We start from the raw sequence: 17,989 nt of genomic DNA, 5'->3' as shown, positions 1-17,989 counted from the left end.
GAAAAACCTATTGTCTTATAATATTTATATATGTGTTAATAGTTAAGTCCCACAATAACTAGTTACTGTACAGACTCTACACCTGTGACTTTGCACCCATGATGTGGATGCAAAATCCCAAGAGAGTGAGAAAACAAGAGTTTCACCAGCGAGACCTCATTTTCGGATTCCACACCGCCCACCCCACCCCGTGACGATGAGGTTCCTGTCTAGAAAGGTTGGGAATCTCATTTAAATAAATCACATTAAAGGGCCACCCCTACGCCATATGAGTTGCCCCCATAATTTGTTAAAACATTTTTATTGAAGATTTTCATTTTTTTCACAAATAACATAAAAGATTGGTACTGTATTAGAAAATCATTTCAAACAAGCATACATGGGAAGGGACAGAAAGAAAATTGGATTATTCATTGTATCCAGCACCTCTCATCATACAATTTATGAAAGGAAATATCGATGGATTTGCTGGCGGGTTGTGATATCAGGATAACAGGATGCAGCCACAACTGGCTCAGCAATGCACAACTGAGCACAGGCTAATGGTGACTGAGCTACAGAACTTATAGAAAGCAAATCTTTAAAGTAGCTATTTCCATTGCTTATTCATCCATAAAAGTTACAGGGTTTTAGCGCAGATAAAATGGTGGTTAAACCATTAAGGGATTTTTGTGCCACACTTGGGCATGAATCAAAGATGCTTCTCCCTCGCCAAGTACCTCAGAAGTACAAACGATACAATATGTGTTTTCCCAGATGATATAGTCTGTCTGCGCCACAACAAGAATTGATTAGATTCCATGACCCCAAAACAACTGAAATACAAAAAAAATACACAAACCCATTAATTTTATGGGGGTTTTCCTCATCCGCTCTGAGGACTCATAGGGCCTTACCCACTACTTCCATATTAAACATTTGCCCACCTCCTTGAAATGGCATACTTGTTTTAACCATAAAAGACAGCAGGTGAAAAAGACCACCATTATAAATGCCAGCATTACAAGGCATAAAGACAGATAAAAATCATACAGCTCCTGTAAACGGATGTCCCTAGGTTAATCAGAATATCAGGAAAACAAGTGAAATTTCTCTGCCATGCTTATTCACAGGCTTGTCCCCATAAATGTGATAAATCGCAAAACAGGATCAGTAAAAGTGACTCTCCTTAGTCAGAGAACTAAAAGGGGTCTTCCACAACCTGCAGTTTCTGACAGAGAGAAGGGGGAAACCCTCCTGCAGAATGGAGTGGGGGTGTGATTTGGAAGCCTTCCTTGTGTCCAGGGGGCATGGAGATTAAAGTTACCAGGCTACCTCAAATATTCCATTGTTCACAGACCAGAATGAAGACCTCGATCAGAGAGATGCTTGAAATCACCACGACAAGAGTGATGTTTAGGTTTCCCAGGGCGAGAATGGAGAGTCCAACATGCCCCCCTCCCCTCAATCCCACACGACAATGCGGATCTCCGAGCAGAAACTGATAGCCAAGTTCCGCACGTATGAAGACGGCCTGATGAGTCACTCATCTGATGAAAGAGCAGTGCTCCGAAAGCTCGTGATTCCAAATAAATCTGTTGGACTTTGACCTGGTGTTCTGAGGCTTCTTACTGTCACTACCACTTAGACTAAAAATGACTTTCAAATTATAGTACTTCCTTCCAACATAAAAATATGGGGTGGGGAGAAGGAGATGCGATGGACCACACACTATTTGCTATAGCTTAATCCATGCCTCAATATATAAATAGTTATTCATTGTCAGTTTCTTTAATTATATCTCACACACTGGTCTGTTAATGGCAGATGGAATACAATGTTGGAAAGTGTGAGGTTATCCACTTTGGTAGGAATAATGGTAGGAAGGACTACTCCTTACAGGGCGAAAAGCTGCAGCATGCTACGGCGCAGAGGGACCTGGGGATCCTTGTGCATGAGTCGCAAAAACCCAGCCTACAGGTGCAGCAGGTGGTCACAAAGGCAAATAGGATGCTGGCCTTCATAGTGAGGGGGATTGAATATAAAAGTAGGGAGGTCTTGCTGCAACTGTACAGGGCACTGGTGAGGCCGCAGCTGGTGCAGTTTTGGTCGCCGCACCTGCGCAAGGATATTTTGGCCTTGGAGGGAGTGCAGAGGATGTTCACTAGGCTGATACCGGAATTGAGGGGGGTGAGCTATGAGGAGAGGCTGAATAAACTGGGCTTGTACTCGTTAGAGTTTAGAAGGATGAGGGAAGATCTCATTGAGACGTATAAGATGATGAAAGGGATGGATAGGGTAGAGGTGGAGAGGTTCTTCCCGCTCAGAAAGGACAGCAGGACTAGAGGGCACAGCCTCAAGATAAGGGGGGGGGACAGTTTAGAACGGAGTTGAGGAGGAACTTCTTCACTCAAAGGGTGGTGAATCTCTGGAATTCTCTGCCCGTTGAAGTGGTTGAGGCTTCCTCGCTAAATATATTTAAGATGCGGGTAGATAGGTTTTTGGTAGGCAAGGGGATTAAGGGTTATGGGGAGAAAGTGGGAAAGTGGGACTGAGCCACTTCAGATCAGCCATGATCTTGTTGAATGGCGGGGCAGGCTCGAAGGGCTAGATGGCCTACTCCTGCTCCTATTTCTTGTGTTCTTATGGTTTCCTATTGTGCACACTGTTACATCTCATGCCACCGCGCATCCCAACTAAACAGGGAAGTTGCAGACGAGTGGTCACATGAGGATGTGATGATATGGCCACAAAAGAGGTCACTTGGTGGGAGTGTGAGTGGTTTCCCCAGGAGCATGGACAGAGCGCACGTGTTTTGCATAACTGTTGACATTTGTTGAAGGTCCTTGTTGTCAGTGATTCTACATTTCGTATTATAGAATGGTGGATCACAAGGCAATTAGAATGATGGACAAATCAGCTCAGTTGCTAAAAACAAGGTACATGGGTGAGACACTTGTCTGCTTACAACAGCAAATTTCAACAATTGTGGGATATTTACTGCAAAGCACAATCTCATATACTTGCCAGATAAGAACATAAGAACATAAGAAATAGGAGCAGGAGTAGGCCATCTAGCCCTTCGAGCCTGCCCCGCCATTCAGTAAGATCATGGCTGATCTGTCGTGTCTCAGTTCCACATTCCCGCCCTCTCCCCATAACCCTTAATCCCCTTGCCTATCAAAAACCTATCAACCCGCGTCTTAAGTATATTTAGCGAGGCAGCCTCCCCCACTTCAACGGGCAGAGAATTCCAGAGATTCACCACCCTTTGAGTGAAGAAGTTCCTCCTCAACTCTGTTCTAAACCACCCCCCCTTTATCTTCAGGCTGTGCCCTCTAGTCCTACTGTCCTTTCTGAGTGGGAAGAGCCTCTCCACCTCTATCCTATCCATCGCATTCATCATCATATATGTCTCAATGAGATCTCCCCTCATTCTTCTAAACTCTAACGAGTACAAGTCTAGTTTATTCAGCCTCTCCTCATAGTTCAACCCCCTCAACTCCGGTATCAGCCTAGTAAACCTCCTCTGCACTCCCTCCAAGGCCAAAATATCCTTGCGTAAGTGCGGCGACCAAAACTGCACACAGTACTCTAGCTGCAGCCTCACCAGTGCCCTGTACAGTTGCAGCAAGACCTCCCTACTTTTATATTCAGTCCCCCTCGTTATGAAGGCCAGCATCCCATTTGCCTTCCTGACCACCTGCTGCACCCGCAGGCTGAGTTTTTGCGACTCATGCACAAGGACCCCGAGGTCCCTCTGCACCGTCGCATGCTGCAGTTTTTCGCCATGTAAGTAATAGTCCTTCCTACCACTATTCCTACCAAAGTGGACAACTTCGCACTTGCCAACATTAAATTCCATTTGCCAGTTCCTGGCCCATTCGCCCAGCCTATCTAGATCCTTCTGCAGACTCTCCACACCCTCCGCACAATTTGCCGTTCCACCAATCTTGGTGTCATCAGCAAATTTCAACACCATACACTCGGTTCCCTCCTCCACGTCATCTATATAAATGGTGAATAGCTGAGGCCCCAGCACCGACCCCTGGGGCACTCCACTAGTCACCAACTACCAATCCGAATAGCACCCATTGACCCCCACTCTCTGCCTCCTATTTGACAGCCAATCCCCTATCCACGCTAACACCCTACCCCCAACTCCATGCCCCCTGACCTTCTGTAATAACCTCTTGTGAGGCACCTTATCAAACGCCTTCTGAAAATCAAGAAGCACCACATCCACCGGCTCTCCTCTATCCACCGCCCTAGACAGATCCTGATAGAACTCCAATAAATTCATCAGACACGACTTCCCCTTAACGAAACTGTGCTGCGTCTGCTCTATCAAACAATTCCTCTCAAGATGCCTCGCTATTTTCTCCTTGATCACGGATTCTAACATTTTACCTACAACAGACATTAAACTAACCGGCCTATAATTCCCTGCCTTTTGCCTGCCAGCCTTCTTAAACAACGACGTAACATTAGCCGTTTTCCAATCTTCCGGCACTTCCCCGGAATCCAGCGACGTTTGGAAAATAATCACCAAGGCATCCACTATCACCTCCGCCATTTCTTTCAGATGAGACTACGGCAGCTTTAACAATCACAAGAATGTTAAGAAAATATCTAATTTCATTATTCATTTGATTTTTGCAAATATAACCTTTAGTTTTATGAAAATTAAAGTTGTATATTTAAGGCAATTAAAACTCTGGAATTCAGAAGTTGCCAGGTCACCCAAGATATTTACACATCAGAATGCTGCCAACAGTGGATGCTAGGAAGGAACTGAGACTAGTTTAAAAAAAGGCCATCAGAAACATGAATGTTTTCTTGAGTTTACAGCAAAGCCCAAGAGTACATTAGCGGGCTCTGCAATCAGGAACAAGGAGGAGGCACATGTGTCTAGGAACCAACTAAATCCAGGGAGAGACTGAGCAGTTTATGGGAGTAGTGTATTTTGTAGAGCAAATGAGTTGGAAGAAAGGGGAAGTACTATCTTAGAGGAGTTGCCCCCAATGCAGAAAGGCCCCCCACAACTCCAAAGCTAGTATTTCCCTTCCTTCCTGCCCCTTGGAAATATTTTTATAAAAACTTGGCTGCCAATTCTCACTTGACTGGGTGGAAAATAAAATTCAAGTTCCAACTGAATTTAATTCTTAGTCCTCACAAGAAAGACAAACAAGATCCAAGCTGACAGGATGAGGCATAGCACCCCATATTGAGCTTGATCTGACGCTTGCCAAAAGGCCAAGATGGCTTTGTAACGCTCTGGTTAAACCTCATTGGCTATTCTGATCATTGACTCCATGCCAGCCATTTTATGGTGTGGACAGTGTGCTTTCGGGGTCAATTGGCTTGTTAACAAGCTCAATTTATCCCTAATTATTTCAGTATGGTGGGTGCACTGCCAATTTCAGCCTCAGCCCATCCCCTGTACTAGGGGAGTGAACAGAAAGGTGGTGAGGTGGCTGGCACCCATCCTACTTTACACGCCCCTGCCAAAAATATATTCGGTGGGGACCATGCAAACATCTCTACCGTGCTCTATCTTTTTGAATTTAGAAGAATGAGAGGGGATCTCCTAGAAATATATAAAATCCTGATGGGACTGAATCAGCTAGATGCAGGAAGAATGTTCCCGATGTTTGGGAAGTCCAGACCTAGTCTAAGAATAAGGGGTAAGGTTATTCAGGACTGAGATGAGGGAGAACTTCTTTAGAGGGTTGTGAAACGTAGAATTCTCCACCACAGAAAGCTGTTGGGGCCAGTTTGTTAGATGTGTTCAAGAGGGAGCTGGACGTTGGTGCTAGTTCGTTAGGTATGTTCAAGAATGGGCTGGATGTGGCCCTTGCAGCTAAAGGGACAAAAGGGTATGGGCAGAAAGCTGGAGCGGGATACTGAAAGTACATGATCATGTTAAATGGTGGTGCAGCTCGAAGGGCCAAATAGTCCATTCCTGCACCTATTTTCTATGTTTCTATACACTCCAATAAAGTTCCTTCCATCATTCTCTTGAGGAAAAAAGGCCTGGTTAAGGTTCAGACTCAAACTCCTTTTAATTGCCTTGTGTGCTGGTGAGCCAGAGTTTCTGAGTTTAAATTATCCACAGGAATTAAAAATACTAGTACTGCACTCAACATCTGCTCCAAACTGTTAGAGTTCCTCTAACAAGTAATCTTTCAGCCAATTTCTTATCAATTTTCCCCCAATTTACACTGCCACAGAAATGCCAGGCAATGACCATCACCAATGAGAAAACACTCTAACCACCCTCCCTTGACGTTCAATGGTGTTACCATCACTGAATCTCCCAAGGTCAACATCCTTCAGGTTATCATTGATCAAAAACTCAACTGGACTTACCACATAAACACAGTGGCTACAAGAGCAGGTCAGAGGCTAAGAATACTGTGGCAAGTAACTCACTTCCTGACTCCCCAAAGAATGTCCACCGCCACAAGTCAGGAGTGTAATGGAATATTCTCCACTTGCCTAGATGCAGCTCCAACAACACTCACAAAGCTTGACACCATCCAGGACAAAGCAGTCTGCTTGATTGACATGGATATGATTGGCGCAACTTGTGGGCCGAAGGGCTTGTTTGTGCTGTAGTGTTCTATGCTCTGTGTGAACTTCAGCAATTCAAGAAGGCAGCTCACCACCATCTTCTCAAGGGCAACTAGGGAGAGGCAATAAATGCTGGCCAGCTGGTGACACTTATGTCCCATAGATGAATATTAAAAAATGTACCATTGCCTTTCACAAGGAACTTGTTCAAATACTTTTTGGAAGTGTAGATACATCTGTCATTATGCAACTGATGTAATACAGACTTTTTGAAAAGTCATTTCTTCAAGAGCAACTAGGATGGCTAGACAGGACTTTTCCTTCTGAAACCGTGATGTCTTGTATTTACTAGATTATTGGATTATAAATAATCCTACCGCTACTAATTGCCACTGATAATTGCTTCCATTCTTTCATATACTCTAGGTATATAATTAATGAGTTTATAGCTTCCCAGGTTATCTCCTTTTGTTTTTCCAATGAGATCTTACCTGCACTGATCTCTCACAAGCTCTATCATTACATTAAAAAATTCAATTTTAATTACATTAAAAGTTTTTAAACTCCTTGACACTATGTGGGTATCACTGGCAAGGGAAGCATTTGTTGCCCATCCTTAATTGCCCTTAAACCAAGTGGCTTGTTAGGCTGTTTCAGAGGATAGTAAAGAGTCAAAGACATTGCTGTGGATCTGGAGTCATATGGAGGCCAGGTCAGGTTCATTAGTCAACTAGATGGGTTTTAACAATAATTAATGATAGCTAACATAGTCACCATTACAGAGATGAACTTTACATCCCAGGTTTATTAACTGAATTTAAATTTCACCAGCTGCCATGATGGGATTTAAACCCACATTCCCAGAGCGCAAGCCTGTGTCTTTGGATGACGGCCTCCCTTGAGGCAACTCCATTTAAATCCTGGACAGGAAAGCTCATGGATATCTTTTTCACCCCACTACCAATTAATATTCATTTAAAGGTCTCATACCACTGCCAATGTAAATAACCAGGGGCGGGTGGGCCAGCTGGCATGCTGAAAGCCCAAATAGGTTCCTGAGTGGTCCTTCAGTCAAAGGCAGTAAGTGCATAATTGAGGCATCCAGCATCAGGAAGATGAGGGCCTGCTGAGAGTACCTGGTCTGCCCTTGCTGCCAACCCTATCTCCCATACCCACTCTTCACTCACCTGTAGCTTGGTGTCCCTCACTAATTATGGGTCTCTGGTAGGTGCAATGCCAGCAGCTGCCGCCAGTCTCATACGTGCCAACCTTTCATTGGCCAGCACCTCTCAAGGGCAGGATTTCCCAGGGAAGTTTGCCACAGGCCTCGTAAGTGCCTGATTGGGCACCTATTATGACAGGTCTTCCTCAAAAGAAGCAATGCAGAACATTTGCTAGCTCTCCAGCTAGCTGACAAGATTCCTGTTGCCTCAATTAAATACTACCCAATTTTGAACTATTGGGAGTGCCATCCCTGAGGATACTACCACTTACATCAGATGGCAGTAATAAATATAGTGGTAGTGAAGGGGGAAATTGCAATAAAGGCTAGGCCTATCCTAATTTTGCACAGGGTTATGGAGAAAGACCCAGCTCATTGTTTCCCCGGCACTTAAACATCACCTAGATCTTCCATTTCATTGACATCAAAGTCCATAAATATACTTGGATTGTCTGCAGATCTATATCTTAAGGTCTTCTATAATAAGAAATTTTATGTACTTTATGTTCATCCACAGTCTTAATTTCTGTTCTCATTTCTATTTTCTCAATTGCTTTTGCCTGATAGTCCTATTGCTGTTAGAATACTTTAAAGAATGTTTTGATGCTATGTTTAACAAGGTTGTTTTCATTTTCAGCCTCCTCTTTGTCCTGCCAGTGTCCTGTTAACATTTCCAGAATATTCCACACTGGCTCCTTTGAGAATATTCTTTGAAGCTAATTAATGGTTAAGATGCATTCTGGAGGACAGTAGAGGGAGCTTGATTGATTCTACTTTGTTCCGCATCTGAATTGGGAGGGTCGGATGGCATAATAGTGAGTCATTTTATCTACATCGAGGCTACGCTATGCTGGACTAGTGTTTGATAAGGGTAGCATAAAGCAAGTTTCATGCTGTATCTAAGACATTCTGTACCCTGGGAGTGCTCAATATTACTATTCCAAGTTGTGATCTCACACACCTGAAGAGGTATATAAATGTACCCCAACAAATGCAACAGAGGGAAACTTTAATCCTTAAAGCAAAGCTGTATAGGATACAGTTAATCTATCAACTGATGTCACCAACAGCTGGGACATCTGACACAGATGGTTCTTGTTGAAATGCTAAATTTCACACAAATCAAAACTGCAGCTCAAATATCAGAGAATGGTGACTTCAGACTATCAAAATAAAATGTAATATTAATTTATGTGTCTTCATCATAGCCAAACACTACCAAAGACTGCAGCCATTCTGACAAGGAGTTATGAATTTTTGCTAAACCTTTGTCAGACAAACACAATCTTCTCCAAGTGAAGAGTTTATTTGGTTCTATAATCAACCTTACATCCTCTTAGATCCAATTCTAAATGATTTATAACCTCAAATGTGAGGTTATCCACTTTGGTAATAATAATAGGAAAACAGATTATTACTTGAATGGGTGTAAATTGAGAGAGGTGGATTCTCAGTGAGACCTTGGAGTCCTCATTGCATCAATTGTTGAAAGTAAGCGCACAGGTACAGTAGGCAGTAAAGGCAGCAAATGGAATGTCGGCCTTCATGGTGAGAGATTTTGAGTATAGGAATAGAGATGTTTTGCTGCAATTGCATAGGCCACATCTGGAATATTGTGTGCAATTTTGGTGTCCTTATCTGAGGAAGGATGTTCTTGATATAGAGGGAGTATAACGAAGGCTTACCAGGCTGATTCCTGGGGTGGTTAAGTCAGTTAGGATTATATTCACTGGAGGTCAGAAGAATGAGGGGGGGGGGATCTCAGGAAACGTATAAAAATCTAACCAGGTTAGATAGGATAGATTCAGAAAGAATATTCCCAATGGTGGGGGAGTTCAGACTAGGGGGTCATATTTTGCAGAGAAGGGGTCAACCTTTAAGAACTGAGGTGAGAAGAAACTTCTTCACAGAGAAGATGGTGAATGTGTGGAATTCGTTACCGCAGAATGCAGCTGAGGCCAAAACAAGGAATATGGTGGGAAGGGGACTCAGGATATTGAATTTGATGATTAGCCATGACCAAAATAAATGACGGAGCAGGTTTGAAGGGCCAAATGGCCCACCCCTGCTTCTAGTTTCTATTTCTTGGTAGGATATCAAGAAATGTTTGATTCTAACATGGAAGGTGAAAGTAAAATTTCTAGCAAATAAAAAGTCAGGAGTGTTTTGACTTAAATAATATTGGCCAAAGGTAATAAATCATCACTGAAGTTTAAACATGCTAGAGAATATTACAAGGGAACAGTGTGCCAAATTTCCACTTGATTTGTATATGCCTTATATGTTTAATTTCCTGCAACATTTGCTTTTGTAACATCACCACCTATCACAAAGAATTATTGTTATCCCATAGTTTATTTCACAGGAAAGGCAAAAGATTTAGGTTTCCTTCGGGTGCTTCAATTTCCTCCCACAGTTCAAAGACGGGCACAGTAAGAAGTCTCACAACACCAGGTTAAAACCCAACAGGTTTATTTGGTATCACAAGCTTTTGGAGCACTGCTCCTCGAGGACCCCAGTCCAACACCAGCATCTCCACGTCAAAAGATGTGCAGGTAGCTGGATTGGCCATGCTAAAATGTCCCTTAGTGTCCAAAGCTGTGTAGAATAGATGGAATACCTATAGAGAATGCACAGGGTTACGTGAATAGGGCTTTTTCAGAGACAGTGCAGATATGAAGGGCCGAATGGCTTCCTTTTGTACTGCAGGGATTCTATGACATGATAAAAATTGAATTGTTTCTGATTGATGAGTTCAACTGGACTTGGCCCTGACCCCATGGCATTTGTGTTTGTGACCAAAATTAATTTATATTGGGATTCAAAACAGAAATCACCAGCAACTCAGCAGGTCAATCAACATCCTAGAAATCATGAACAACAGTTGAGTTAGACCTTCCTCAGCTGACTGAGGAGCTCTTTTTTGTGGGCCAGAGATGTCAGACGTTTCAAGAAAACTAGGACAAACAAGGTCAACAGTTCAAATTTGCTATCTACCTTTATAAAGACCGACTAAAACATTAGTTATGTTTTCAACATAATGGAAATATGTAAATTCTAACATTTTAATGTTTCTATTTCTGATTTCCAACTATTTCAATTTTCCGTTCACTTCAACTGTTAGAATCAGGATCAAAATTAGTTTAAACGTTTGACATTCAGAGATGTTGTTTATATATATGTATTCTCCATCCTTGGTCTGTCTATAAACATACTGAACAATTTTGATATGCTCTGTTAGATTTTTGAATTTTGAATCAGCCTGGCGGGCCACTGTCAAGGGCGCCCTATTTAAAAGGTGCCCCGATTTGCCTAAAAACTCTTCTTCCCTCCCCACCACCACAGATATGGGGAACCCGCTCTGACACAAGCACCAGGAAACCATACCCAGACACCTACTGGGGCAATCTCACTAGCTCCCCTGCACACACAATTGAATTTTTTAAAGAGTTGCTAATCAAGGGAGACTGGGTGGTGTAGTACAATGCCCTTTCACCTTTAGCACCTGGGCTTCAGATAGATGGAACAAAAATGGATCTCAAAGCTTATTGCGAAAGTAGTTTGAGAAAGTTTCCACCCAGTTCTTGTTAGGCACTGATCCAACAGCACAAAAACATTAGCAATTTGTTTTACTTTGGTGAGTCTTGTATGACATTATTTAAGGTAAATTAAAGAATAAGTTATTCGATGAGGATAAAAAAATCACGTAACCCACATACCTAAAACCTCAGAATACTGAATACTCTGCACTATAGTAGAGTATTCAACTGCTATAGTGCAGCTGCACATAACTTAGCTGCCACTTCTTTAAGGATATAAGATTTAATGGCAGTAAAAATACTAATTCCAGATTCCACCTATCCAAATTTTGGAACAATACTTTCTTTTTGCATTTTAGTAATGTAAATATCAGAAATTTTTGCCCAAAGTGCTGCTGTGGTGAGAAAACTGGCGTGCAGCTCCCTGGCTGCATAGCTGGCTTTTCTTGCCAGATAACGTAGCATTTAAGAAATCTTAAATGTTACAGGCGCCTCTGATGCTATAACACTGGCAGACCACTGTCAGGGGCGCCCTATTTAAATGGGCCTAAAAAAGCTCTCCTCCCCGCCCCACCATCATGGATATGGGGAACCCGCTCTGACACAAGCACCAGGAAACCACACCCGCATACGCACTAGCCTCCCCACACACAGTTAAGGAGAACCCTACCCACACACAAGCACCAGATCAACACCCCCTCACAATAAGGGGACTCCCCATCTAAGGATCTTTGGTGAATTGCTGCAGTGCATCTTGTAGATAGTACACCTTGTAGAAGGTACATACCATTGCTGCTGAGCATTGGTGGTGGAGGGAGTGGATGTGGTGCCAATCAAGAGGGCTGCTTTGTCCTGAGTAATGTCAAGCTTCTGAGTGCTGTTTGAGTTGCACCCATCCAGGCAAGTGCAGAATATTCCATCACACTCCTAACTTGTGACTTATAGATGGTGCACATGCTTTAAGGATCAGGGGGTGAGTTACTCACTGCAGTATTCCTAGCCTCTGACCTGCTCTGTGTTTATGTGGTGAGTCCAGTTGAATTTCTGGTCAATGGTAAACTGAAGGATGTTGATAGTGGGAAATTCATTTATGGTAACTCCATTAAATGTCAAGGGGTGATAGTTAGGGTACCTCTTATTGGTGAAGGTCATTGCCTGGCATTGTGTGGCAAGGGTGTTAAAATTCATGAGGTCCAGACAGAGTAGATAAGAACATAAGAACATAAGAAATAGGAGCAGGAGTAGGCCATCTAGCCCTTCAAGCCTGCCCCGCCATTCAATAAGATCATGGCTGATCTGTCGTGGCTCAGTTCCACTCTCCCGCCCTCTCCCCATAACCCTTAATCCCCTCTCTTATCAAGAACCCATCAACCCGCTTCTTAAAAATATTTAGCGAGGCAGCCTCCACCACTTCAACGGGCAGAGAATTCCAGAGATTCACCACCCTTTGAGTGAAGAAGTTCCTCCTCAACTCCGTTCTAAACCGCCTCCCCTTTATCTTGAGGCTGTGCCCCCTAGTCCTACTGTCTTTTTTGAGCAGGAAGAGTCTCTCCATCTCTATCCTATCCATCCCATTCATCATCTTATACGTCTCAATGAGATCTCCCCTCATTCTTCTAAACTTCAACGAGTACAAGCCTAGTTTATTCAGCCTCTCCTCATAGCTCAACCCCCTCAACTCCGGTATCAGCCTAGTAAACCTCCTCTGCACTCCCTCCAAGGCCAAAATATCCTTGCGCAGGTGCGGCGCCCAAAACTGCACACAGTACTCCAGCTGCAGCCTCACCAATGCCCTATACAGCTGCAGCAAGACCTCCCTACTTTTATATTCAATCCCCCTCCCTATGAAGGCCAGCATCCCATTCGCCTTCCTGACCACCTACTGCACCTGCAAGCTGGGTTTTTGCGACTCATGCACAAGGACCCCGAGGTCCCTCTGCACCGTCGCCTGCTGCAGTTTTACGCCACGTAAGTAATAGTCCTTCCTATAGAGAGAAACTGTTCCCAATTAGCAAGATGGTTGAGAACCAAACAACGCCGATACAAAATGAATGACAAAGAACCAATGGTAACATCACTTGGAGGTGAAAAATAATTGTAAGGCTACAGGAAAAGGACTGAGATGTGGGATTACCTGATTTGTTCTTGTAGTGAGCCAGCCAGACATGACAGATCAAATGGCCTCTTACTGTACTTTAACTATACTATGATTCAATATCAAGGCATCAGAGGGAACGCACAAACCTCCAAAAAACCCACATATCTGATGCTGCTTATGGCAGAGTCCACAGATCGCGCACTGAATTTATCAGCCATCTCAGAACCCACTGAACTGGACTGGCAGCAACTCAGCCTCAATCCTGAGGGACTGCCTAAGAAGGAACTGGTATATGATTTGTTGGAAGAAGAAAAGATGGAGTTGAAGTGTGAAGCTGAAGCAGATAGCAAAGATAAAGAAAACACTACTGGTAAAATAAAGAAGGGTCAAGAAGGAGTAATTGGAGGAAAAGGGACTTTCTGGCCTCTCCTGCTTTTCAGGAGGCGGAAGACAGTGTGCCATTCGCCAGCGGTGAGATCTTCCAGGCCTGCTGCTATCAATAGGATTTCCCACTGACTGCATCCCACATCTCTGGGAAACCTGCAACGGGGGTGTACTGTCAGCTAGATCAGGAGACCCTGCTGATACGAACAGCCAGAAAATTCCAGCCCAAAAAAAGACCCTTGCTGTTTATAATTTTCATAAATGACCTGGATGAGGAAGTGGAGGAATGGGTTGGTGTTGTGGATAGTTTGGAGGGATGTCAGAAGTTGCAGTGTGACATAGATAGGATGCAAGGCTGGGCAGAGAAGTGGCAGATGGACTTCAACCCAGTTAAATGTGTAGTGGTCCATTTTGGCAGGTCAAATGGGACGAAGGAGTATAATATCAAGGGTAAGGCTCTTAGCAGTGTAGAGGATCAGAAGGACCTTGGGGTCCGGGTCCATAGGACTCTTAAAATCGGCCTTGCAGGTCGAGGACGTGGTTAAGAAGGCGTGTGGTGTACTGGCCTTCATCAATCGAGGGATTGAGTTTAGGAGTCGGGAGATAATGCTGCAGCTTTATAAGAGCCTGGTTCGACCCCTCAAGTACTGTGCTCAGTGCTGGTCGTCTCATTACAGGAGGGATGTGGAAGCTATTGAAAGGGTGCAGAGGGGATTTACAAGGATGTTGCCTGGATTGGGTGGCATGCCTTATGAGGATACGTTGAGGGAGCTTGGTCTTTTCTCCTTAGAGAGACGAAGGATGGGAGGTGACCTGATAAAAGTGTATAAGATGTTGAGAAGTATAGATCGGATGGATTATCAGAGGCTTTTCCCCAGGGCTGGAACGGTTGCTACGAGAGAACATAGGTTTAAGGTGCTGGGGAGTAGGTACAGAGGAGATATCGGGGGTAAGTTTTTCACTCAGAGGGTAGTGGGGAGTGGAATTGGCTGCTGTCAGTGGTGGTGGAGGCAAATTTGATTAGGTCTTTTAAGAGACTTCTGGATGAGTACATGGGACTTAATAGAATTGAGCCCAGTAGGTAGGGATATCATCAGCACAACTTGTGGGCCGAAGGGCCTGTTTGTGCTGTAGATTTTCTGTGTTCTAAAAATGGTCATTAGAGAGAAAATAAAGACCATAATACCATAAGATATAGGAACAGAATTAGGCTATTCGGCCCATTGAGTCTGCTCTGCCATTCAATCATGGCTTATATTTCTCTCATCCCCATTCTTCTACCTTTTCCCTATAAGCCCCATAAAGCATAAATATAAAGGTTCAAAGTAAATAAATTTATTTTCTTCTAACATGCAACAATTCAGAACGATCAGCTGCTCATTCAATGGCCTTCCTTCCATCATAGGGTCTGAAGTGAGGATGTTAACTAATGATTGCACAATTTCTGCACCATTCATGACTCCTCAGATATGCAGGTAGTCCATGTCCAAATGCAGCATGACCTGGCCAATATCCAGCCTTGTCCTGACAAATGGCAAGTGATACCAGCACCACACATGTGCCAGGCAATGGCCATTTCCAACAAGAGAAGATCTAATCAGCACCCCTTGATATTCGATGATATTACCATCAGTGAATCCCCCACTGTAAAAATCCTGGGGGGGGGGGGTTACCATTGACCAGAAACTGAACTGGTCTTGCTATATACCGTTGCTGCCAGAGCGCGTCAAAGGCTAGAAAAGCTGCAGTGCATAACATACCTCCTGACTTCCCAAAGCCTGTACACTATTTGCAAGGCGCAAGTCAGGAGTGTATTGGAACACCCTTCACTTGCCTGAAATGAGTGTAGCTCCAACAACACCCAAGAAGCTTAGCATCATCCAGAACAAAGCAGTCTTCTTAATTGCTACCCTTCCACAAGTACTAAATCCTTCTACCATGAACAGTAGAGACTGTGTGTGCTTTCTACAAGATGCATTGCAGCAATTCACCAAGGTTTCTTAGGCAGTGCCTTCCAAACCCATGACCAGAACCATCTAGAAACAGCAAAAGTAGCAGATGCTTGGGAATACCACCACCCAGAGAGATTCCATTCCAAGTCACTCACCATCCTGACTTGGAAATATATTGCTGTTCCTTCACTGACACTGGGTCAAAATCTTGCAAATCCTTCCCTAACAGCATCATGGGTGTTTCTACACCTGAGGGACTGCCAGCGGTTCAATAAGGTAATGCACCACCATCTTCTCAAGGGCAACGAGGGATGAGCAATAAATACTGGCCTAGCCAGCAACGCCCACATACCATAAAATTATTTTTTAAAAACACAATTTGGGCTCTGGGTGGGAATAAACATCTTTCTGCATTCTAGTAAAAGACTAGATTGTGAAAACCAGGTCCATTTTATTTTATTTCATGTTAGTTGTGATATCACAATAGTTGAACAAGAGGAACAGATCTTTTTCTTAAAAGATCTTGAAGGCAGGCTTGAATCGTTCTAATTATTGGTAAACGAGGGTGACGCTATCTTCGTTTAACGTAATCCAACAAACTGACCATCGCTCCAGGGAGTGGCTGCCATCAACATGAGACAGTCCAAATCCAAAACATAGAGATCCTGGCCACAGGAAAGCAATTAGAATTGGTGCACATACATAAAATTAATGAACTAATAAATAAAAACGAATCAGTAAACTTTCATTTGACTTTTAGTTCAATTCCGACAACAGCTCTACATTCAACAAATAATGGACCCGAGCTCTGATTCGGGCCCCGTCCACTTTACAAAAAGCCAGCGTTGAAACCAAAAATTGAAAAGATAAATGACAAAGCTGAGTGAAATATTAAAACTGCTGAGTTGGAGACTTAGCATTTTTTAATGTACAAGTTAATACATGCATATATTTAACTCCAACATAACGTGCGGATGTTCCATTTAATGAGTTTATTGTGTATCAATGCAGAAAAATACGTAGGTCCAGGTGCGTTCACCAATAACTTGGTCTGGCGATAATTACAACATATGCTCCAAACCACTCCAGCAACTTCTGGAAAATAGCTGGACTTTAATTTGTTCTCGCAATCTCGTTGCGTCTTTCTCCTTTTTTTCTTTTCTACCTATTTTTACTTCAGTCTCGTATATCTTCTCTCATTGTCCCTTTATTTTATTCTCTCCTTTTTCTCCTTGCTCGGTTCCACTCCCGTTCCCGTCTCCCCTTTCACTTCTCACTCTTTCTTTGCATCGTCTCCCATATAAGGCGGGTTCCTGCTTATCTCCAGTTTCGGACAGAGAACTCAAAAAGCCGCGAAATGAAAGAGCTCAGAAGTTTCAGATCTGATCTGCGTTCACGATGGGGGTGCTGGGTATCCCAAAACTTCCTTTAGCCAGCACTGCCGGTGTAGGAGTCCCCTCCCGGGACAGACACCCACTCCCCATGTACACGTTCAAACTACAGCTTCGCATGAGCACGCGAGTTATTTACTACTGGAGATGAACGTCCCCTTAAACCACAGAGAAAAAAAACAGTAATCTCCCCTAAAATTCCATAAGTTCATGCAGTTCTTTTCCTACCGATTCATTTGTTGCTTTGAGTCGGTTTCAGTGAAAAATACAAGTTTGTTATCTGCAGTATACCTGGAGGCGGGGAGAATCCGCCCTCGCAGAGTTGTCTTGGGGCGGCTGACACTTAACTCGGCATTTCTTACCTGTGGTAGCAAGTGTGAGTACGATCAGGGTGAAACAGAGGCGCCCGCTTACTGATGCTGGCCCTGGTGTAGTTACTGAAAACATGTTTCCACCTGGAGACCCGGGAGAAGAATGAGAGACCAAAATAGGCAGCAGCTCAGAAGAGTGGCGAGGGATTGAGAAACGGCCAAATCCCACCCACAACACAGAGGCCAGCCCCCCGCAGAATACAACTAAGAAATGTATTTGAGTATACACACAGGAACACTGCAGAGCAATATAGAAGGTAACAGTAGAATATAGTAGGTAAATACACAATTGTTCAATTGTGGACTAATATGGAGCAATTATTTAACAGCTTGATACAATTTGTATTTACTATATCTTTAAAGTAGCAAAACATTCCAAAGTGCTTCATAGGACTGTAAGCAAAAAAAAATCGAGGCACATATGCACATACAGTATTAGAAGGACAAAATACTGCATATGCTGGAACTCTGAAATAT

At 43.4% G+C, this 17,989-nt stretch overlaps 1 protein-coding gene across 1 annotated transcript in view; it reads right to left on the bottom strand.

Moving 5' to 3' along the window:
• Window positions 1-17,638, bottom strand: part of mcamb (melanoma cell adhesion molecule b) — a 244,314-nt gene extending 226,676 nt beyond the window's left edge. Inside the window, exon 1 of the mRNA XM_080214585.1 lies at window positions 17,504-17,638. Within this exon, the coding sequence (XP_080070711.1) occupies window positions 17,504-17,588 (85 nt within the window). The 5' untranslated portion in view covers window positions 17,589-17,638. The remainder of the gene's footprint in view (window positions 1-17,503) is intronic.
• Between the last annotated feature and the right edge of the window lie 351 nt (window positions 17,639-17,989).

The sequence above is a fragment of the Carcharhinus amblyrhynchos genome, chromosome 29 (assembly GCF_965287045.1).
Source record: "Carcharhinus amblyrhynchos chromosome 29, sCarAmb.v2.hapA, whole genome shotgun sequence".
In the NCBI taxonomy this organism is placed as follows: domain Eukaryota; kingdom Metazoa; phylum Chordata; class Chondrichthyes; order Carcharhiniformes; family Carcharhinidae; genus Carcharhinus; species Carcharhinus amblyrhynchos.
Note: the sequence above shows the minus strand (reverse complement) of the source record. Positions and strands in the feature narration are given on the sequence as shown.